The sequence below is a fragment of the Falco naumanni genome, chromosome 6, assembly GCF_017639655.2.
Source record: "Falco naumanni isolate bFalNau1 chromosome 6, bFalNau1.pat, whole genome shotgun sequence".
NCBI classification, from domain to species: Eukaryota; Metazoa; Chordata; class Aves; order Falconiformes; family Falconidae; genus Falco; species Falco naumanni.
In genome coordinates, this window is record NC_054059.1 from 4,903,185 (window position 1) to 4,920,835 (window position 17,651).

Below are 17,651 nucleotides of genomic sequence, written 5' to 3' on the forward strand. Positions count from 1 at the left end.
AAGGAAGGCTGGTGGTAAGGGAAGCTGGTGGTTGTAAGTTGGATCACAAGGATTTAAGACATATTTCAGTATTGAGCCAGTCACCTTCGTAGGTTGGGACACTGCCACACTTGATTTTCCTCATAGATTTTACTTGGGTGACAGAAAGGGCAGGAGGGGCTTTGGTTTTGTAGTGCAACAGAGATTGGTGACAAATGGAGACAGGATACCGGTCATCAAGGTCACTTTTTCAGACTTGTCCTGCAAAAGCTTTTAGGTGTCTGTCTGATGTGTTTTTCATGTGTGCCCAGGATTAGCCTGATCACCAGTTTTGTAATACCGAAGGAAGTTTTTTCTTGGGTCAGACTGGCAGAACAGCTCATTGGTTTCTTTGGGTGTTGTTTTTTTTTTTTTTTTAATTTTGTTTCCCTCTGTGACATGAGCCGCTTCCAAGAGTGGTCTGTGCTGACACTTGAGCAACTCTCTCATTCTGCAGAGGGATGAGCAGGATGCTCTAATACTCAAGAAGCTCTACAGACATACTAAGCTTGCTCATTTGCCAATGGCAGTCATTTCTATGCTACATAATCCTCTGTTGATTCCTGTACGCTTGCAGTCTCTTGCTGCAAAACAAGACCTCTTATTAGTATTTTATTTCAGTTAAATATTCCAAGCAGACTAATGTTCTCCTAATTACAGTCTTGTATCTTCCCATATTACACCATATGGTACCTGCAGACAAGGGGCAGAAGCTAAGCTGGTGGAGATACACAATGCGCTTCACTGTGGATTCAGCCCACTGTTTGTATAAAGACATTAACAACACCAGTAAGACAAACTGAGCAAATGGATATTCTGCTAAATTGAGATCCTGGGAGACAATAAATGTAAGGGCTCTTTCTGAAATCTGTGCAGGCTTTTCTTGCTTTCTCCCGAGCCCTAGATGTTGGGATAAAAGAAAAAGCTTTGCTCATTGCCCGGGTGCCGGGCTGCAGAGTGATTGTGCCTTGAAATGCAGCGAGGAAGCAACGAGCACTAAATCTGGCTCCCTGAGCTCACCTGCAAGTCAGTTCTGTGCTCACCTGGCTGCAATGAGGGGCTGCCCAGAGCCTCCCACAGCTCAAGGATCTGGGGAGCAGGGACCTCCTCAGGTGAGCACGGAGGAGGCAAACGGCTCGGTGGAGCGTGACCTGGCTGCAAAGTGCTTTGCTGCGCGTAGGCACATTCTGGGGTGGAACTTGGGTGGATAAGTGACTGTATGGAACCAGTGCTTGCGTGTGCAATGGGGGATCTCACCTGGGGTCTCTGCCTTCATATACCTCAAATAAAGCAGGCAATTGTTTCAGTTAGAATAAAATAAAGGAATCCAAATCCAATCTTTATCCAGTGCAAAAATTTTTGTCAGGGAATTTGTTGGTTGAGAAAATGGTCTAAATTAACTCCAGTTCACTGGATGACAGAGCAATTGAACACCAGTAGGGTTACGCTTATTGGCAACAGGCTGAAGGGAGATACAGTGGAGAATGTCTACTGTGGCATTTCTGTTTCATGACAGATCTGGAGACCTGGAAGGACTGCAGGCAGTTTGAGATCCAGAGGCAGTAAACAGTACCAGTTGTGGTGGTGAAACTGTGTCAGGCAAGTTTATCTGCAATAACCCATCTAGGAAATTTTAAAAGTTGGGCACTGAAATCAGAGTTGCGTGTTACGGATTGGTGGTTCTTGTTTGCTCTTCTCTTCCTAGTGTGCTTCTGTGCAGTTCATAATACCTTTTCAGTTTGTTTTTTATTGCTGCTTTGAGGCATCAGTGTTTTAGCGATGAAGATCAGTAGCAGAGGAAAAGGAGCCAGCTGGTAATTTTCCAAATGACCGTGTGTAATTCACAGAGCTTCAGTAAATCTAAATATTAGACTAGCATCGCTTCAGCACAGAAAGTCAAGGAATATTGTTGTTAGAGCTGTCCTGACCTGCAGCCATGTTCCAATGTTAGTGCAAGACCTTAAAATATATCAGAATTGATAGAGCTGGAGATTGTGTAGTATATCCACAAAGGAAAAGAAAAGCTTCTGGATTTCTTTGTGCCAAGAGTAAAAGGTTGCAGTGGCTCCAATGAGGGGAAACACGTAGGAAGCCACTGGGATAGGTTGTCTCCAGGCATTCAACATACAAGACTCTGTCAGAACAAAATAAGAGTAGAAAGGTGGGTCTTGCTGACATTAATCACATCATTGACCCTGCACACTTAGTCAAATACTGCCACAAGCCCATGAGGAGGATCCCACGGCTCTGTACACCAGCCGGCTGCACCAGGCTGCTGTCCTTAACAGCCTCTGCTGGAAGGCAATGCAGCTGCCTTAGGCAGCTACCTCCTGATAAAATGCACCGTTTCCCAGAAACACTTCTCCAGCAGCTCCTGATGGCTGGCTTGGATATAGCTGTCCATGCTGCAGGTAAGGAATTTGAACAGGCAAATCCCCCGGCTCCTTACACAGTGGGAGGTGCAAAGTGCTTTGGGCACAGTACAGAGGCTGCCAGTAGACTATGTAGCTTAAAAACGCTTCTCTCCCTCGTCCTGTTTATGTGTGCATCCATGAATAAATCCAAGATAAGCTATACAGATGCCTAGTGTTTGATTGAGGAAGTTAGAAGTGATGCTGCAGTGATATTTGCAATGTGTGAGTCCTGTGAGTGATGGCCAGACAGATCATTTGTGGCTGGGTGGTGGGTGCACCAGATGGCCACCCATGGAAGTGGGTGATTCCAAGAAGCAGCTTGCTGCAAACCACTATGTACCTCAGAGTACACCTACCAATGGAGAATATTGTGATATTTATTTGCCTTTATTTAAAAAAAACCCGAATTGTTATAATCTATTACTTAAGAACCTCTTCGTGACCAACAATTCTGTAAATCTGTTACAACATACTGCCCTCTGAGGTTAATTATCACTGCAAAATTCAGCAAAGGCTGTCAGATCCAAACAAATTTGTCTTTCAAAAGCACTGTTTGGAATTTTCCCTGTTAGCTAGTGCCAATAATTGATGGTTCTGAGCCTGGCTGGTTGATTATTTGATCATCTAATCAGCGCTTCCTTACAGTACTGGCTATCGGACTTCCCCAGATTTACCTCTGTCTAGGGAACCAGCCCATATCCTTTAGAAAATCATACTACTGTCACTTAAAAAATACACAAATAAACATAGTTTTTACTATTAAAAAAATAAATAATGAATTTATCTCTATTTCAGATTTGTCTTCTGTGGTCTTCCAGACAGTGGATCTTTTAACAGATCTCATAAATCTTTAGTTTGCTGCATAGAGCAGAACTCTCCCTTTCAAGATTAAATGCATCATCACATAAAAAGGTAACATAACCTTCACACCCTTACAATATTCACTTTTTTAAACACACAAGCTAGCAAATTCTGGCCATTTTTTCATATAGTAACTACAGAACAGCTACAGATAGTTCAGCTCATTTTCCAAGAAAATTCTCCGTTGATGTCCAGAATTTCTCCTCCTTATCCAAAACTTATGACCCACATTCTTGACTGTTAGATGGATCGTTTTGCAGTAAGCTGTAATCAAATGACACTAGTGGTTTCTGGGCCTTTCCCTATGATACTCCACTTACTCCTTCTCGGTGATCCTTCAGTTTTTCAGATATACTTCAGGCTTATTCAGGAAGCAGTCTGTGTTTTTATTCTTGCTTATTGACAAGAACAGAACAGGATAAAGAACCAGTCTCTTCGGGGAGATAATTGCATTGCCTAATGACAATTTGCCATTTACGGTCATATTCAATATGGGATTTTAATCCTGTTTTAAAGTATTTTCCTTATTTTATCTCAAAACCGTATTGTTGCAGTTTCTTAATCAACATGCCATGTGATGTAACATTAAATGCCTTACAGAAGCACATTGCATAGCTTCATTTCCTCCAGTAAACACATTTTAAATTAATCAAAAAAGGATTAGCTTGGAAAGATCTATTTTTCTTTAAAGCCATGCTAATTGACATTAATCAAATTACCCTCTAACTCTTTATTTATTGAGTGTCATATCAGCCATTCCAATATTTTGCCTGGGATCAGTGTTAGGCTGAGGGCTGTAATTACTCCAGTTGTTCCTTTAATCCCCTCTGAATATTGGCAGAACAACTCTCTTATTAAGCACTTCTGTCTTCTCTGAATTGCTATTGACGGTTCCGTAGCTGTTATCCATATCTGCGTTAGCTTTTGCCTCGAGATGGTCCCCTTGAACTCTCAGCATTTGTTTACAAGATTTTCTGACTCATCACTCTTCGTCCTTCCATTTTGTTGCTGTCTTTTGAAAAGCATTTTGAATTATTTCTTGCTCGACAGGCAGGGGCCCTTAGCGTATCGCTGATGAAATTCCCCATGGGGGTGATGCAGATGGGCTGTGAGAACTGTAGAGGAAACTGGGAACCCCTTTGTAGCTGGGATTCTATGTGTAAGAAATGTACTTACTGCAAAAAAGAGGAATATGACGTGGGCTGGATAGGATGGCTGAGGACCAGAATCTAGTAGAGTGAAATTAGTCCCTATCTAGGATAAGTAGAGCATCATTTCAATCCAGTCTGAATGCTTTCATAGCTTTTAGTTCTGGATCTTCCAACAGAGCTAAATTCACACCCTTTAAGGGAGCAGTCCCTCCTGGTAAGTGAGTGTATTGTGTGCTCTGGGGATTAGGACATACGGGAGAGGGTCGGGGGAATCCTTCCCATGCGTAGCACCCCGTGTCTGCCTCCTCTAGTATATCTGCTTATAGCAGACAAAAACACTTTCCAATGGACTGCACTAGGCACTACTACACGTTTCAATAATTTTAGCCTGCTTAAACTGCTAACAGTAAAGTATCCTTCCAAAAGTGTCTTTTAAACTTCTATTTATCTTTTACTTTTTAAAGTATCTTTTCCCAGTTTCAGTAGCAGAACCTCCATGCAAAAAGGTCAGGTGCCCCACGGCCAAGTACACACAAAGCCACCTAATCCAGCTAATGCATCTCCGTGAAATTGCAGAAGGGGCTGAAACAAAAGGACACAGATCAGCACGCAAGGCACATAATCTCTCAGACAGAGCGTAAAGCCACGTAAAGACACTTGTGAACTCAAATATGTCTCCACCGGCACAACGACACATCATGTGGGGAGAAAAGAAGCATTCAGTGGACAAAGACTTCCCTGAGGAAAGAGCTCTAATGAAACCAGAGTGGTATTAAAGATGTGCCTTGTTGGGGTGCTGTAGCATTGTTTGTTTTGGCAAAGAGAAACAGCCGCTGAACGCATTAGTCCTGAAGCACTCCAATTCACTCAAGCACATTGTTTGCTGTAGCCTTTCAGGTTTCTGCCCAGTACAGGCTTGGCCTATTTCCTTTGCCTTTCATACAGTACACAATCCATTTAGGGATTTATAGCGGCTTAGAGGCACATGTACAGTGCCTTGCCTCTATCTGATTTCTATTCTGTGATAAGAAGGCTTGGGGTCATGGGTTCGTTGGCATTTGTCTCCTCTCTGTCATTCATGTTGCATAGAAATCTAATAATTAATTTGTATTTATGATTTCTTGAGGTCCACCAATGTCCTTGCCACTACCTGGAGAAGTCCCAGGGTTTGCCATGTAAAGCAAGTAAATCTGTTCTGATATGATATTTTAAGCAAGGGGTGCAAGAGAGACCAGAGAGGAGGAGGGGCAGAAAACCAAATGTGATAACAAAGCGCAAGAGCTATTTGCGATGAAATCCTTGGTCAGTATAAAAGTGGTGTGATTCCCATCCTGGTGCACATTTATGCCAGCTCATACACTGATTAACACTGAAAAGTAAAATCTTCTTGTTTGGACACTTCCCCACCCCACTCTTGCCAAGCAGTTCCTGGTCTCTGCTCTCCACAAACAGCACATTGAGTTACAGATTGGAAAAGTGTGTATTTGCCTCTTGTGCCTGCAGAGAAAATATTATCTTCTTTCCCCTTCTGTGTGGGCTTCTTTAGTTTTAATCATCTCAGTGTAAATACATGTATTCACACTTCTCTCATCCTCTCAACTTCCCAGAGTCACCTGATTTTAAGGAATGCAAAAAGCGCTATGAATAGACAGCAGCTCTGCTGACACCACCGTGGTGAATCTCAGTCAATATGCCACTTATCCCCAGGTCATTCAAATCCTATTTGTCATCTGTACTAATAACCTCCTCGGAGATGGTCCTGTATCCAAACACACACAAATGATTCAGCTGACATAGCACAGAGGGAGCATGGATCTCCTGTGAAGTGCCCCAAGAATAGAAGTATACTTGTTAAAAAGGGACATAGGCAATGGATTCAGAAACCCCAAAAACTTCTTATTAAGCCTGACTTCTCAAGTCTGACGGCACCAATTGTTGCAGCACAAACAAACTAGTAGGCTGCAACAAGGCTTTACCACAGGTCAGATTCTACTGTTTCTCCTTCCTCCAGAGGTCAGACCACACTGCTCCTCCTCCACCCAGCCCCTCTCCCACAACCCTCAGGGCTATTTAACCACTTAGCGGGAACGAGCTACAGCTGCACATCATCCATGTCAACCAACCCACTGCCGCTGAGGCCAGGCCACAGCTGCACGTTATCAATGCTGATCACCCCACTGCCTTCACTCCTCTGCAAGAACCCATGACTTCGATGAAAGAAGTAAAAAGCTATACTCTGACCAGTGTGCCCTAGAGGCACAGAGTGCTGTTTCTGAGAGGAAACACAGCTGCCCAGGGAAAGAGCTTTCCAGAAGTCAAACAGCATCCTATCAGTTACACGGGTACCTGGTGCTCCTCCAGCTTCTGCAAGTGTAAATCACGATACAGATAACGGTGACACGTTCATCCACACTTGCATCAAAGGCAGTAAAGGCAGATCAAATGCAAAGGCAGATAAAGGCAGACACCCGTTAGGAAGTGGTTAGAAAATGTAAGTGCTGGGGGTTCTTCCACATATGGCTGCTGCACTCTGCTTGTAGCTCCAGGGGTCTTTACATGGTGTATATTGTGTATTACTGCACTATTTGAAGGTTTGGGTAATTAATTAAACAAGAAAAGGCCTGGTTCGTGGTTCAGCTGGAGTTACCATGGCAGATGCTGCATTGTGCCTTGCCCTCTTGGGCACTGAAAGTACTCCTGGGTTCCTCTGGAGGCTGGCGGCTCCTGCTTGTCCTGGATTTCTGCTCCTGACAAGTTCAGCAAGGCAAAAAATGGTCTCAGTATTTTCTCCTGTGTTCTCATTTTGGAGATACATGGGTTATAAATAGAATTGGGCAAATAGCTGGCTTTTTCTGTGGTCAAATGGAAAAAGCATGTCTGTTGGCTCAAAATTTGTTTATTTAATGAATTATAATAATATGGTTGGGTCAAATGCAATGCAGTGTTTACTTTTTGACATTTCTTATCATCCTTTGTTAATGAAACTCCAGGAAATACAGGATCAGAGTCCCAAGCAGTCTGGGAAAGCTGCATTTAGATGGCTTCAGTAACTAAGTAAAAGTCCAAGGTGCCATTGAACTCTTCTGGGGAATGAAGTGACCAGAGTGATAAAGCCCTGGAGCAGGGAAAGCAACACCAGCTGGTGGCTGTTGAGTGGGGCCCCTGGGCTGAGCAGGAGCTGGGGGTGGCATCCCTGGGGACAGGCCAAGCCACTGTGTGCGAGGGCAGCTGCTGGGGACTGCCCTCCAACGTGAAGGATTCAAGTCTTACTCGTTTCTGCTTGAGCAGAGCTCAACCTCTCCTGTTCAATATAATTTGTTTCAGCTGCCTGAGATCGTTTCTTGTCTCATGGATTATCATTTGCATTCAGCTCCTACTCTGACCCAAATAAGTCTGGTATCTGGCTTCAAGCACAAAAGCATTCCAGGAAAGATGGCTTCAGCCATGAATAGGAAATAGTTAGCCTTTCCTACAGCGAAACTCAGCGTTGCTCAGCTGACTTCACATCAACAGTCCATCTTCACTTCTTGATCTGTTCCTGGATCAGCTACTGACTATCTACAAGGGATTTGGCACAATCATTTCACATTTGGATGGCTACTCCTACCTGTAGAACCGGTGTTAAAGTTAGGAAAGTCAAGGGAAAGTTAGGAAAGTCAATGGTATTGAAGCTTTCAATGGACATTTTAAGATTTGCTCTGAGATCTGGTGAATGTTGTCAGCTGTGCGTGGAAGGTTAGTATTTATGTTATTACTGTTACGGGAATCTGGAAAGCAGAGGGTATGTTTATATTTGTGAACGCTTATTTGATGGGCGAACAGGATAAAAATGCTGAGAGATTATCAAATCAAATAAAACTAAATAGTTAAAATTTAAAATATTTTGACACAAATCCCTAGGACCTTTCCCCCAATATATCATCTGATAAGCTTAAATAATGAAGTCATCTGAGGAGACTGCAGTTAGCTCACAGCTAGTCTACAGGCTGTAAAAACAGGTGAACTTGTTGAAAATACTGTTCTCACGGACAAAGCAGGCAAAATTAATTTTCCATCAAGCTCAAGATTAAGCAAAGTTTGAGGACAACATTTAAAAATACATTTTGTTCAATTTATCTGTTTTCTTGTATTTTTCATATATAAGACACATAGCCATCTTTTATCTTTTTTCTGGATGTTTGAATTTTTCACATTTGTTCTAGTTCTCTTATGCCAACTTTCCACCATTTTTCCTCTAGGAAAATCAGAAAGAAATAGTGCTGGAAGTGACCCTGAGAAGTAATATAGTCTAACCTTTGGTCCTAAGACAAGATCAGCTATACCTGTCTTAATTTTTAGTAATGTTAGTAATTACAAACTCTTCATGTGTAGTCTACTGCAATGCTTCTCTGTCCTCATTGTTTGAAAATATTCCTAGTAGCTAATGTAATATCTAACGTTATTTTTCCCTTACTAATCTCTGAGCCCGTTACTTTTTGTTCTGTATGTCACAGCCATTTGGAACAGAGTATTTTTTCCTCTTTGAAGTGACTTTTGCATACCTGAAGACATATATTGTGCCATTTCCACCCTTTCGAGCCTTCTCCTCGGGTTATGCACCCAGATGATTCACAGCTTCCTTGCAGATCATTTGCAGAACTTGCTACTTTCTTGCATGTTCGTGAGCCATGGATAGCTTCTCTTGAGGTACAGCAAGACAAACTTGAGTTAAAGCCAGCAATGTTCTGCATCGGTCCTACAAACATTTCAAGAGCATGCTGTCTTGCCTATGAGAATGTTGCGTGAGATGGTGTTGAAAGCTTATCTAAACCTACTGCTTCTCCCCAAGCTATGAAGCCTGCTGGCCCGTTAGGGAAAGAGGTGACGTTTGTTCAACGTGTTTGTTCCTCATGAGCTCCTGTCTATCCCTCAGCCGGTCATTTTCTTCCAGGAGTTTAGAAGCTGTCTGATGATTTGTTCCAGGATTTTTCTATTAATAGCTCATACTTGAACTATTGTTTCTAGTTCTAACTAGAACTAGACTGTTGTTAGGAACAACAATCTAAAAAAAGGAGAATTGAACACATTTTTGGGGCTTCTTTATATCTACTTTTAGAAAATTGCCTCTATTAATGAGAGGACAAATGTTTCCCTCCCCTCCTCACATGTACCAAGGGACCTACAGCTTTCCCAGGGCACCTAAGTGAATTCGTAGTTGTCCATCGCTTGTCAATCCCCATTGTTCCTCTGATGAATAAGCAAGGAACTAACATTTCTTCAAAATGTGAAGTAACAAAAATGTATTTCAAAGAGAAGAAAAAGTTCCTTTGATGAAAGACATCATAAAACTTTATATAGATTATTGCAAAGACTGAGAAGAGTATTTCTAATGTCACTACAGATGAAAAGAACAGTTATTAAGGTACTTTTTATTCTTCTTGAGAAGGATGCGTGAACCAGTGCAAACTGAATGCAGGTAATTTTCAAAGATGGGTACAACTTCTTTGAACTGCAACATCGATTAACCATTGCAACAAACTGCTGGTGATTGATTGTCCATCTCTTGAAGCCTGTGTGACTTCGTGCAGGAAACGTTTTAGCCCAGCAAATCATTAAATTCAATCTTGATTGATTGAATTAAATTTCAACGGCTTGCAATGTGTTGTTCCTGTGGCTCCTGAGGCAGTGTAAATGCTCACTGAAGCCAACAGAGCCATGGCAGCTTAGACCAGGCAGAGATCTGCTCCCCAGGGCTTTTAGAAAGGGCTTTCATGGAAAGAGATGGGTGACTTGACAAAGTGCTCAAAAATAGAAATCCATGGGTAGCAGGCAGAGGAAGAAGAGCCTTGTCAGCAAAGGGATGGGACAAGGCTAGTGGTGTCTGCAGGGCACAGGGGGCTCCATATGGCACTGGTGGGACCAGAGCTGGAAGGCCTTGGGTGGGGAGGCACAGGGGAGAGGGAGGGTAAACACACAGCTGTGGGTTATGCAGGGAGGGGCTGAGCTCCAAAGAGATGGGCAATGTGGCTGGCTTGACCAGGTGTTTCTACCCATGCTGTTTTATTTTCTTCAGCACCAATGAGGATTTTGTCAGCCCCATGAGAGCCAGCACACCAGCCCCCCCAGCTCTCCTGCAGCTCTAGCGCTTGCTGCTCTGCTTCAGCAGGATCCCTCCAAACAGCCCTGAGCAGAGAGGAGAACCATCTCCCCCGTGACGTCCTTCCCCCGTCCTCTGTACAGCGGGATACTTTCCAGAGACCCTGCTCAGCAGGGAAGTGAGGTACGTGTCACAAGTCCTGAAAGCGCCCACCACTCCAGCCACGGTACCACTGTATATTAAAGTAATATAAAAAACCACACAGGAACAAAATACTGTTTCTAGAGCTACATGGAAATGAGTTTTTGCTGGAAACTGATACATGTTTATTAACAGTTCTCAGTCTATTGCAATGCTTCTAACAAACATCACTGCTACACACATAAGTTTGGTGATTAAAGGATGATTAATGACACCTGCCTGACCAACTGCACTTTTTTGGTTATCCAGGCAGAAATACACATATATGCCAAATCCCACAGGTACTTGAAAAGGGTTCAATTTCAACCAATTAATAAAATAGCCTGTTTAGACAAAAAGTAATTGTTCTCTGAGAATACGTGAATTCAACACTGCTAGAAAATCCCTGCCATCTGACGTAGAAGGATTTATAGGTTTAGTGGAAATTGCTTTCCCCACTGTCCAGATTAAATACTGCAGGATGATTTTTTGTATGAGTAAACATCCTTGCAATAACAATCAGACTGATAATGACTTAAAAAGAGGAACGGGATCTACATTTTTGTTTTCTTCTTCTTGTATGGACTATTTCTGGATACAGAACCTTCAGGTAACATGTTGACTGTCCATAAAATGCATTTTAGCATCTTCCTCCTGTTGTGGGGATGGGTTTTATCCACTGAATGCAGAGCCCACCGACAAGGAAAAGAAATACATGAGGTATACAAAAAAGGCAGGTGAGTCTCATTTTTTTTATATTTAAATAGCTACAGTCTGGATAAATGTAATGTTTCAGGTGAAGATATAATGACTAAAAGATAATTAGAGTTTGCATTTGCAGATCATGATCTCTCAGTCAAAAATATTTTCTGTTGCTTTTTTTGCCAATGAATAAGTTTTAATGCATTTTCTACAGTAAAAATCGTTGCTCCCTCCCAAAAAATGGGTTTGTGAGGTATTTCAGAGTTTGAAAGGGTGCAAAAAAAGAAGCATTTGCTTATATTTATTGTGGATTAAAATGTGGTAGAGTACCTACATGAAACTTGAGAGGGAATTTAGTCTATGAGAATTGTTGAATTCATTGGAGATTAGATTGACTTGAGATCTCAAATGAAAATATTTAGAAGTTATTTTATTATTCCCATACCATTTGTTTCATAGAACTTTTTGAGAGGGAAAAAATCAAGTATCTTTGCAAACTTCAAGAATATGGTCAGTTAGCAGAGGAAACAGAGCATTTAGTGTATTGATTTAAGATATTCAAAATTATTTAAAATATTGTCTATTCTTCTCTCTCTCTCTCTCTCTCTCTCTCACGAAAAGACTATGTGACATTTTGCTCCCACTATCTTGTAGACAGCCATTTTAGGAGGTTTTGAGTTGAGGAAGGTTTTTTTGCTAAAGCTCAGTTCTGATTACTTATATTCTATTTGGGAAACGTTTGGAACTTTTGTATGAGGATTTTTATACTTAGGCATATAATAAGGTACATCTAGAGGTAAAATCCTTTGGGTTTCTTTTGGAGAATATAGCTGACACATCTAGTTTTCTGTTAAATGTTGTGTACTTGTTCTTGTGACAGACTGAACCTATGTTGTATCTGCTTTGCTGTACCGATGCTGTACTCTTTCTGTTCTGTAATGACTCCGTATCACCATCAATACCTTGAAGTGTATGGGGATAGGAATGCAGGAATGTCACAGTCCTGAGGAATTCAAACCACTGCTGTTAACCTTCAGGAAAGGTGACCGAGAGGTGGAAGGGATGGAAAGTGCAGTGCCTTTTTGTCTTCCTCTAGCCCCTTGTAGCAAGTCAGGGCTACGTTACAGAGTGACTGCGACTCTGTCCCAGTTGGCACTTGGGGGTCCATGAGCCATTTTATACATAGGAAATGGCTTTAGTAGTGACACCACCTTTGTGGAGGTGTAACTGGGAAGGTGGATGGGGTGGCTCTGTTTGTGATCAGCCCCCGGGGGATGTGTTACCAGAGACAGTATGGATAAAAGACAGCCACGAAACCTCTGTTTTTGCTGAGGCTTAGTGACAGTGACAGCAGGGCTGATATGCTGGCTGTAGCAAAATAAAGGGATGAGAAGCAAGGTACCACCATTTAGGCTGAAAAGCATCCAGCAGAGAGGAGTGTGTACACACAGCTGTGCTCTTGTTTAACATCTTTAACGAAAACTCCCACTGCACCAAACGCTTAACAGTGTCAGTGCAATTAAGTGACAATGTAACATATCACAGCAGCAGAGAGTTAAAAATACGTGAAAATGGAAAAGAAATACCTATTGAGTTCATGTAGGAACAACCTCTTCAGCTGTGCTTTGTATATACAGTGTGGTTGTGCCAGGACAAGCCTGTCGGGAAGCCCCAAGGTGTGGCAGCTCTGAGAAGTTCTGCTCACCACCCTCCCAACAGGACCATGCTGGCCTGGGAGGTCATTTCTGGCCTATTTCTGCTGCAGTAGGGCAGTACTGATGCTAAGGAGGGCTGATGGGGAGAGAGGAGCAAAGCTGGCATGTGTCCGTAAGGTTGTCCATCAGCAGTGTGGTGCCCAGCACAGTGCTCGCTTTCCCCTGCGATGGGCTGGGCTGTGAGAGACCAATGGTTTTAATGGCCTTATAATTTGTAAAGACAAAAAGGATGATTATGGTCATCCATCTGATTTCCTGCTAAGCACAAACAACAAAGCCTTCTGTATGAATTGTACACTGAACCTCTAATTTATGATAATTACCTTCAGTGTCAAATAAACTCAGAACAGGATTGTGACTAGTTTGGCTTCCATGCATTTGGTCCTGTTCTGTGCTAGCCTGTCTCTTCTCCATCCATGTCTTTGCAGGTGGATCAAGCCCCCTTTTCATGTCTGCTTAGATACATTTAGAAGATTAATCTCTTTATATTTCCCAGTGTAGCATCTTTCCCAAGCCTTGACTTAGTCATTTGCTTGTTTTCCTCTGTCCCTTCACTGCTTTCTCAGGATTGACATCAGGACTGGGTGCAATATTTGTACCGTCCTCCTGTAGGTGCTGCGTACAGAGTTATTCCCATTGACCTCCTGGGATCGTGGTCATGCTCTCCACTGCAGCCCTGAAGTGGAAGGTCACGTTTGCCCAACAGGATCGGGCATCTGTGTATGGCAGGGCATGTCATCTTAGAGGTACAGCCTTTTTGCTCTCATGTGTAGGTCCCTATACATTAAGATGCTGATCACGTAAGACAGTTTTGAAGTAGGCACGGTCCCCTTGCATTTCAATTAAAGTCAATGCCTGCTGTCATAGAATTAGATCCTGGAAGGACACAGAGCAAGGCAGGGTGCTATAGAACTTCAGAAAGAGCTTGCAGTGAAGATTGGTCCTGAACATTTTATTATTGACTCTGTTTACCCTCCCTTCAACACTCAGCCCTGAATATCCATTATGCAGAAGAAGTTATAGCAAATGACTTTGCTACTCCTCCCTAGGCACTGTTATCTCTTGCTCCATACAGCTTGTGGTAAGGACCAGGTTGGAAATTCATCCCTTCACTGCAGCCTTTACATTCTGAAGGGAGCCTCGGTGGAGGCTGAGGGGGGAAATCTATCTGGAGTGGGAAAGGCTGGCTCCGCACCACCACAGGATATTCAGGCTGGCTTGCTTTGCACCTATGGCCTCCCCAGCCCCCAGAGGCCCTTTCGGGGCACAAGACCATCCGCTTGCCCTACTGTCAGGGCTCTGTGCCAGCCACCGGTGTTGGCAGGCAGCACAGGCACCTGCTGCGGAGAGCTGCCACCTTGGGTGTGTTGCCAGTGTCCTGCCGTCCCTGACAGACCTTTCCAGCTCTGCTTCTGATTCTTATGGTGCAGCTGACAGGAAATACATAGGCTTTTTGGCTTGTTTCTTTGGATGGGGTGCTGTGCTGCAAGTGTTAGTTTCTTCCAAGGAGACTCACTTGCTCTGAACTCTGCTTTTAAATTAAAACTCACCATTTGCTCCGCAGTTTTCAGCCCCAGGGCTTGTCCTTTCATCCGAATAAATCCAGCTGAGCCCACAGCCTTTGCATTCTTGCTGATGTGGTGGATGGGGTGGATTGGGCCCACAGGGTCAGACACTTTCTCTGTCACAATTTTTGGCACAGCAGGTCCCCCAAGGCAGCCATTCTAGCATGAGACACAACACCCCTGAAAAAGGGTGAGCAGACAGGTATGGTTTTCCACATGAGAGCTCATGCATGCACAACAGTCTTTTGGGGACTGGGTTTGTGCAACAGGAATTTTGCAAAAGGTCCCAAATAATCCCTTAAATAAAGCTGATGAGGCTTTGGGACACAATGCGAAATGTGACAAGAAAATGGCAAATAAGTGTAGGTCAAAGCATGCATACAGTCACAGTGAAAGCAGCAAAGTAGAAAGCTTTATTGCAGGACTTCTTACAGAGCACTCCAATATTGTAATTCACTGTAAAAATGTCTGTGTGCCAGTCAAAGACTCCAATACTTATTTTTGTTAATCTCCGGGACAAATCACCTCAAAGGAATTTCACTTCAAAGAGCAGCAATATAAAAATAAAACCTTTCTCACCTTGCAGACCTGTTTGCAGTCAGCCATCCCGCAGGGTTTGCAAAGCTTTTTACTCCTGTTAAATCCACAGTGCCAGAAGTCCTACAGGAAGGAGCTGAGATCTGAAGCACCAGCAAGAGGGCTGTCTGCTGCTTTCCCAACTGCTCAGGCTCTTGGAAAACCACCAGGCTGCATGAGGGCTACTAGAAGGATATGAGAAGCATCGCTAAAGGTCACAACATCGTTATGCCAACAAAAGGGCCAAAGCCTGTGTTGCTAATTAGACTTGCAGAATCTGTTAGAGAGGATGAGCGATAGGAAAAGAACTGGCCTGGAGCTGAGCCCAGGTTGTTCTGCCAAAGCTAACTGCTGGGGGAAAAAATCTCTTTTAACACTGAAATATCTCTGGACAGCATTATGACTACCTTTCAGACAAACAACTTTCAATAGAAAAGATTTCACTGTATGAAATTGCGTAGAGATTTCACAAAAATGATCTATGAATCACGTTGGTTTAATCTTAGCTAAGAGACTCGCTTCATGTTTTTAGTCATGTCCCTACCATTTCCCGGCTGTGTTATGGTCATTTAGCCTTATTCTGTTCCCCAAATAGCAGCTCATTTTCTGCTTGTCTAGAGCTCCTGTCCACGTTTCTGTCAGTAAGAGCTATCTTTTACAGCAGTTGAATGACATCCTCTACAATAAGAGGCTTGTTATCACAGGGTCTCTCTCATGGCCGAAGATCTTTCTCTTATATGACATTTTCTGATGTTACTGCAATTAGCGTCACTCATTTCTAAGTGATGGGAGCCTCTCTGCATCATTATGGCCACGGTTCCTTCCCAGTCCTTTCTCAAAGGCTCAGCATCATACTAAACATGGAATCATTGAATCATTTAGTTGGAAAAGACCTTTAAGATCATTGAGTCCAACCGCTAACCTGGCACTGCCCAGTCCACCACTAAACCATGTCCCTAAGCACCACATCTAAACATCCTTAAACGCCTCCAGGGATGGCGATTCCACCAGCCTCTCAGGCAGCCTGCTCCAGTGCTTCAACAGCTTTTCAGTGAAGAAGTTTTTCCTAATATCCAATCTAAAGCTCTTGTCCTGTTTCTTGTTATTTGGCAGAAGAGACCGACCCCCACCTGCCTACAATCTCCCTTCAGGCAGCTGTAGGGAGCGATAAGGTCTCCCCTCAGCCTCCTTCCCTCCAGGCTAAACACCCCCAGTTCCCTCAGCTGCTGCTCATCAGACTTGTGCTCCAGACCCTTCCCCAGCTCCGTTGCCCTATTTCACAACACTCTTTTGCAACATTTACAACACTAAACTCACTTCCCTTGCTTTTGTTGAATTTGGGTAGGACTTGGATGTTGTCAGCTCCTCCATACCTCAGCCACGCTGTGTGCAAGGGGTCTGCACACTGCAAATCTCATGTGGCTATCCTGGTACCCGCACTGAGGCTGCCTCTTACACGTAGGGCAGCTCCTACCTTCTTGCCCTCCTAATGCTTTCTCTGGCCTTATAAATTCATCCCTAGCAGGCATTCTTCCTTTACTTCCCAGCAATCCTTAAGCCATTCTCTTGTCCTAGAGTTTTGCTTTTGTGTCTTATCTTCAGGATTGATCCTGAAAGCATTTATTTGCGTGAACAAAGCTTACTAATGCAAGCTGTCTTTAGATCAGATCTTCAGAGTGCACAATAAGCCTGTAAAAAGCCTGTTGAAAGCATTGCCTATAGGAGCACATTATCAGTACCGAGCCAGATCCAGTGGCGCACTGAGCACCCACAGCTCCCGAGGCACTGGTTTTTAGGATCAGCAGTTTGTGTTGTGGCTTGACACCATTTGCACCAGCAATGTGACAAGCAGGAGAGCAACAAGAGGCCCAGTATGGGCTTCAGGCCGATGCAACTGGAGTCTCTCCATCTCCCCTGCTGGTATATTGCCATTCCCTTTCCTCCGTTTGCCTCCATCTCCTTCACTCCTTTCCCCGCTTCATGGTTCCTCCTTCTCTGTTTTTTGGCCCTGGCTTTCTCTGCCCTTCTCTTCACTTGCCTCATTTAGGTATCCCCAGGCACATCTCCTGTCCCTGTCACACAAGCTCTGCCAAGTTTTCTGCTGTTGCTTTCAACTTTGTATTATTCTGTAACTTCCTTCTCCACTCCAGCAGCTGTTGCTGCTGCCTGTTTTAGCTCTTTTTCCCCTTTCCAGAAATCCTTTTCTTCCATCCAACAGTGCTCATCTTCTTTATCCTATTGTTGCCGAAACCTCGGAATGAAGAACTTATCGACACCAATGTGATGCAGATAAGCAGACACTTCTTTATTAAAGGCCGGGTGCGTGAGTGAGTCCTCTCACGATCAACGCACACCAAGCTTCAAAATCATACACCATATATAGAACTTAGTCA

General features: G+C 43.4%; 1 protein-coding gene across 6 annotated transcripts in view; it reads left to right on the forward strand.

Moving 5' to 3' along the window:
- The first annotated feature begins 7,604 nt into the window (after positions 1-7,604).
- The window catches only part of GABRR1 (gamma-aminobutyric acid type A receptor subunit rho1), a 36,276-nt gene continuing 26,229 nt past the window's right edge, over positions 7,605-17,651 (forward strand). The window contains exons 1-3 of one of the 6 annotated variants that reach the window (XM_040598871.1): positions 7,605-8,179; positions 10,497-10,703; positions 11,302-11,437. In XM_040598871.1, coding sequence (XP_040454805.1) covers positions 11,316-11,437 — 122 coding nt within the window. In that variant the 5' untranslated portion in view covers positions 7,605-8,179; positions 10,497-10,703; positions 11,302-11,315. Of the gene's footprint in view, positions 8,180-10,496; positions 10,704-10,738; positions 11,438-17,651 lie in introns of those variants that run through there. The other 5 variants (XM_040598872.1, XM_040598874.1, XM_040598875.1 and 2 more) reach the window with 5 other exon arrangements.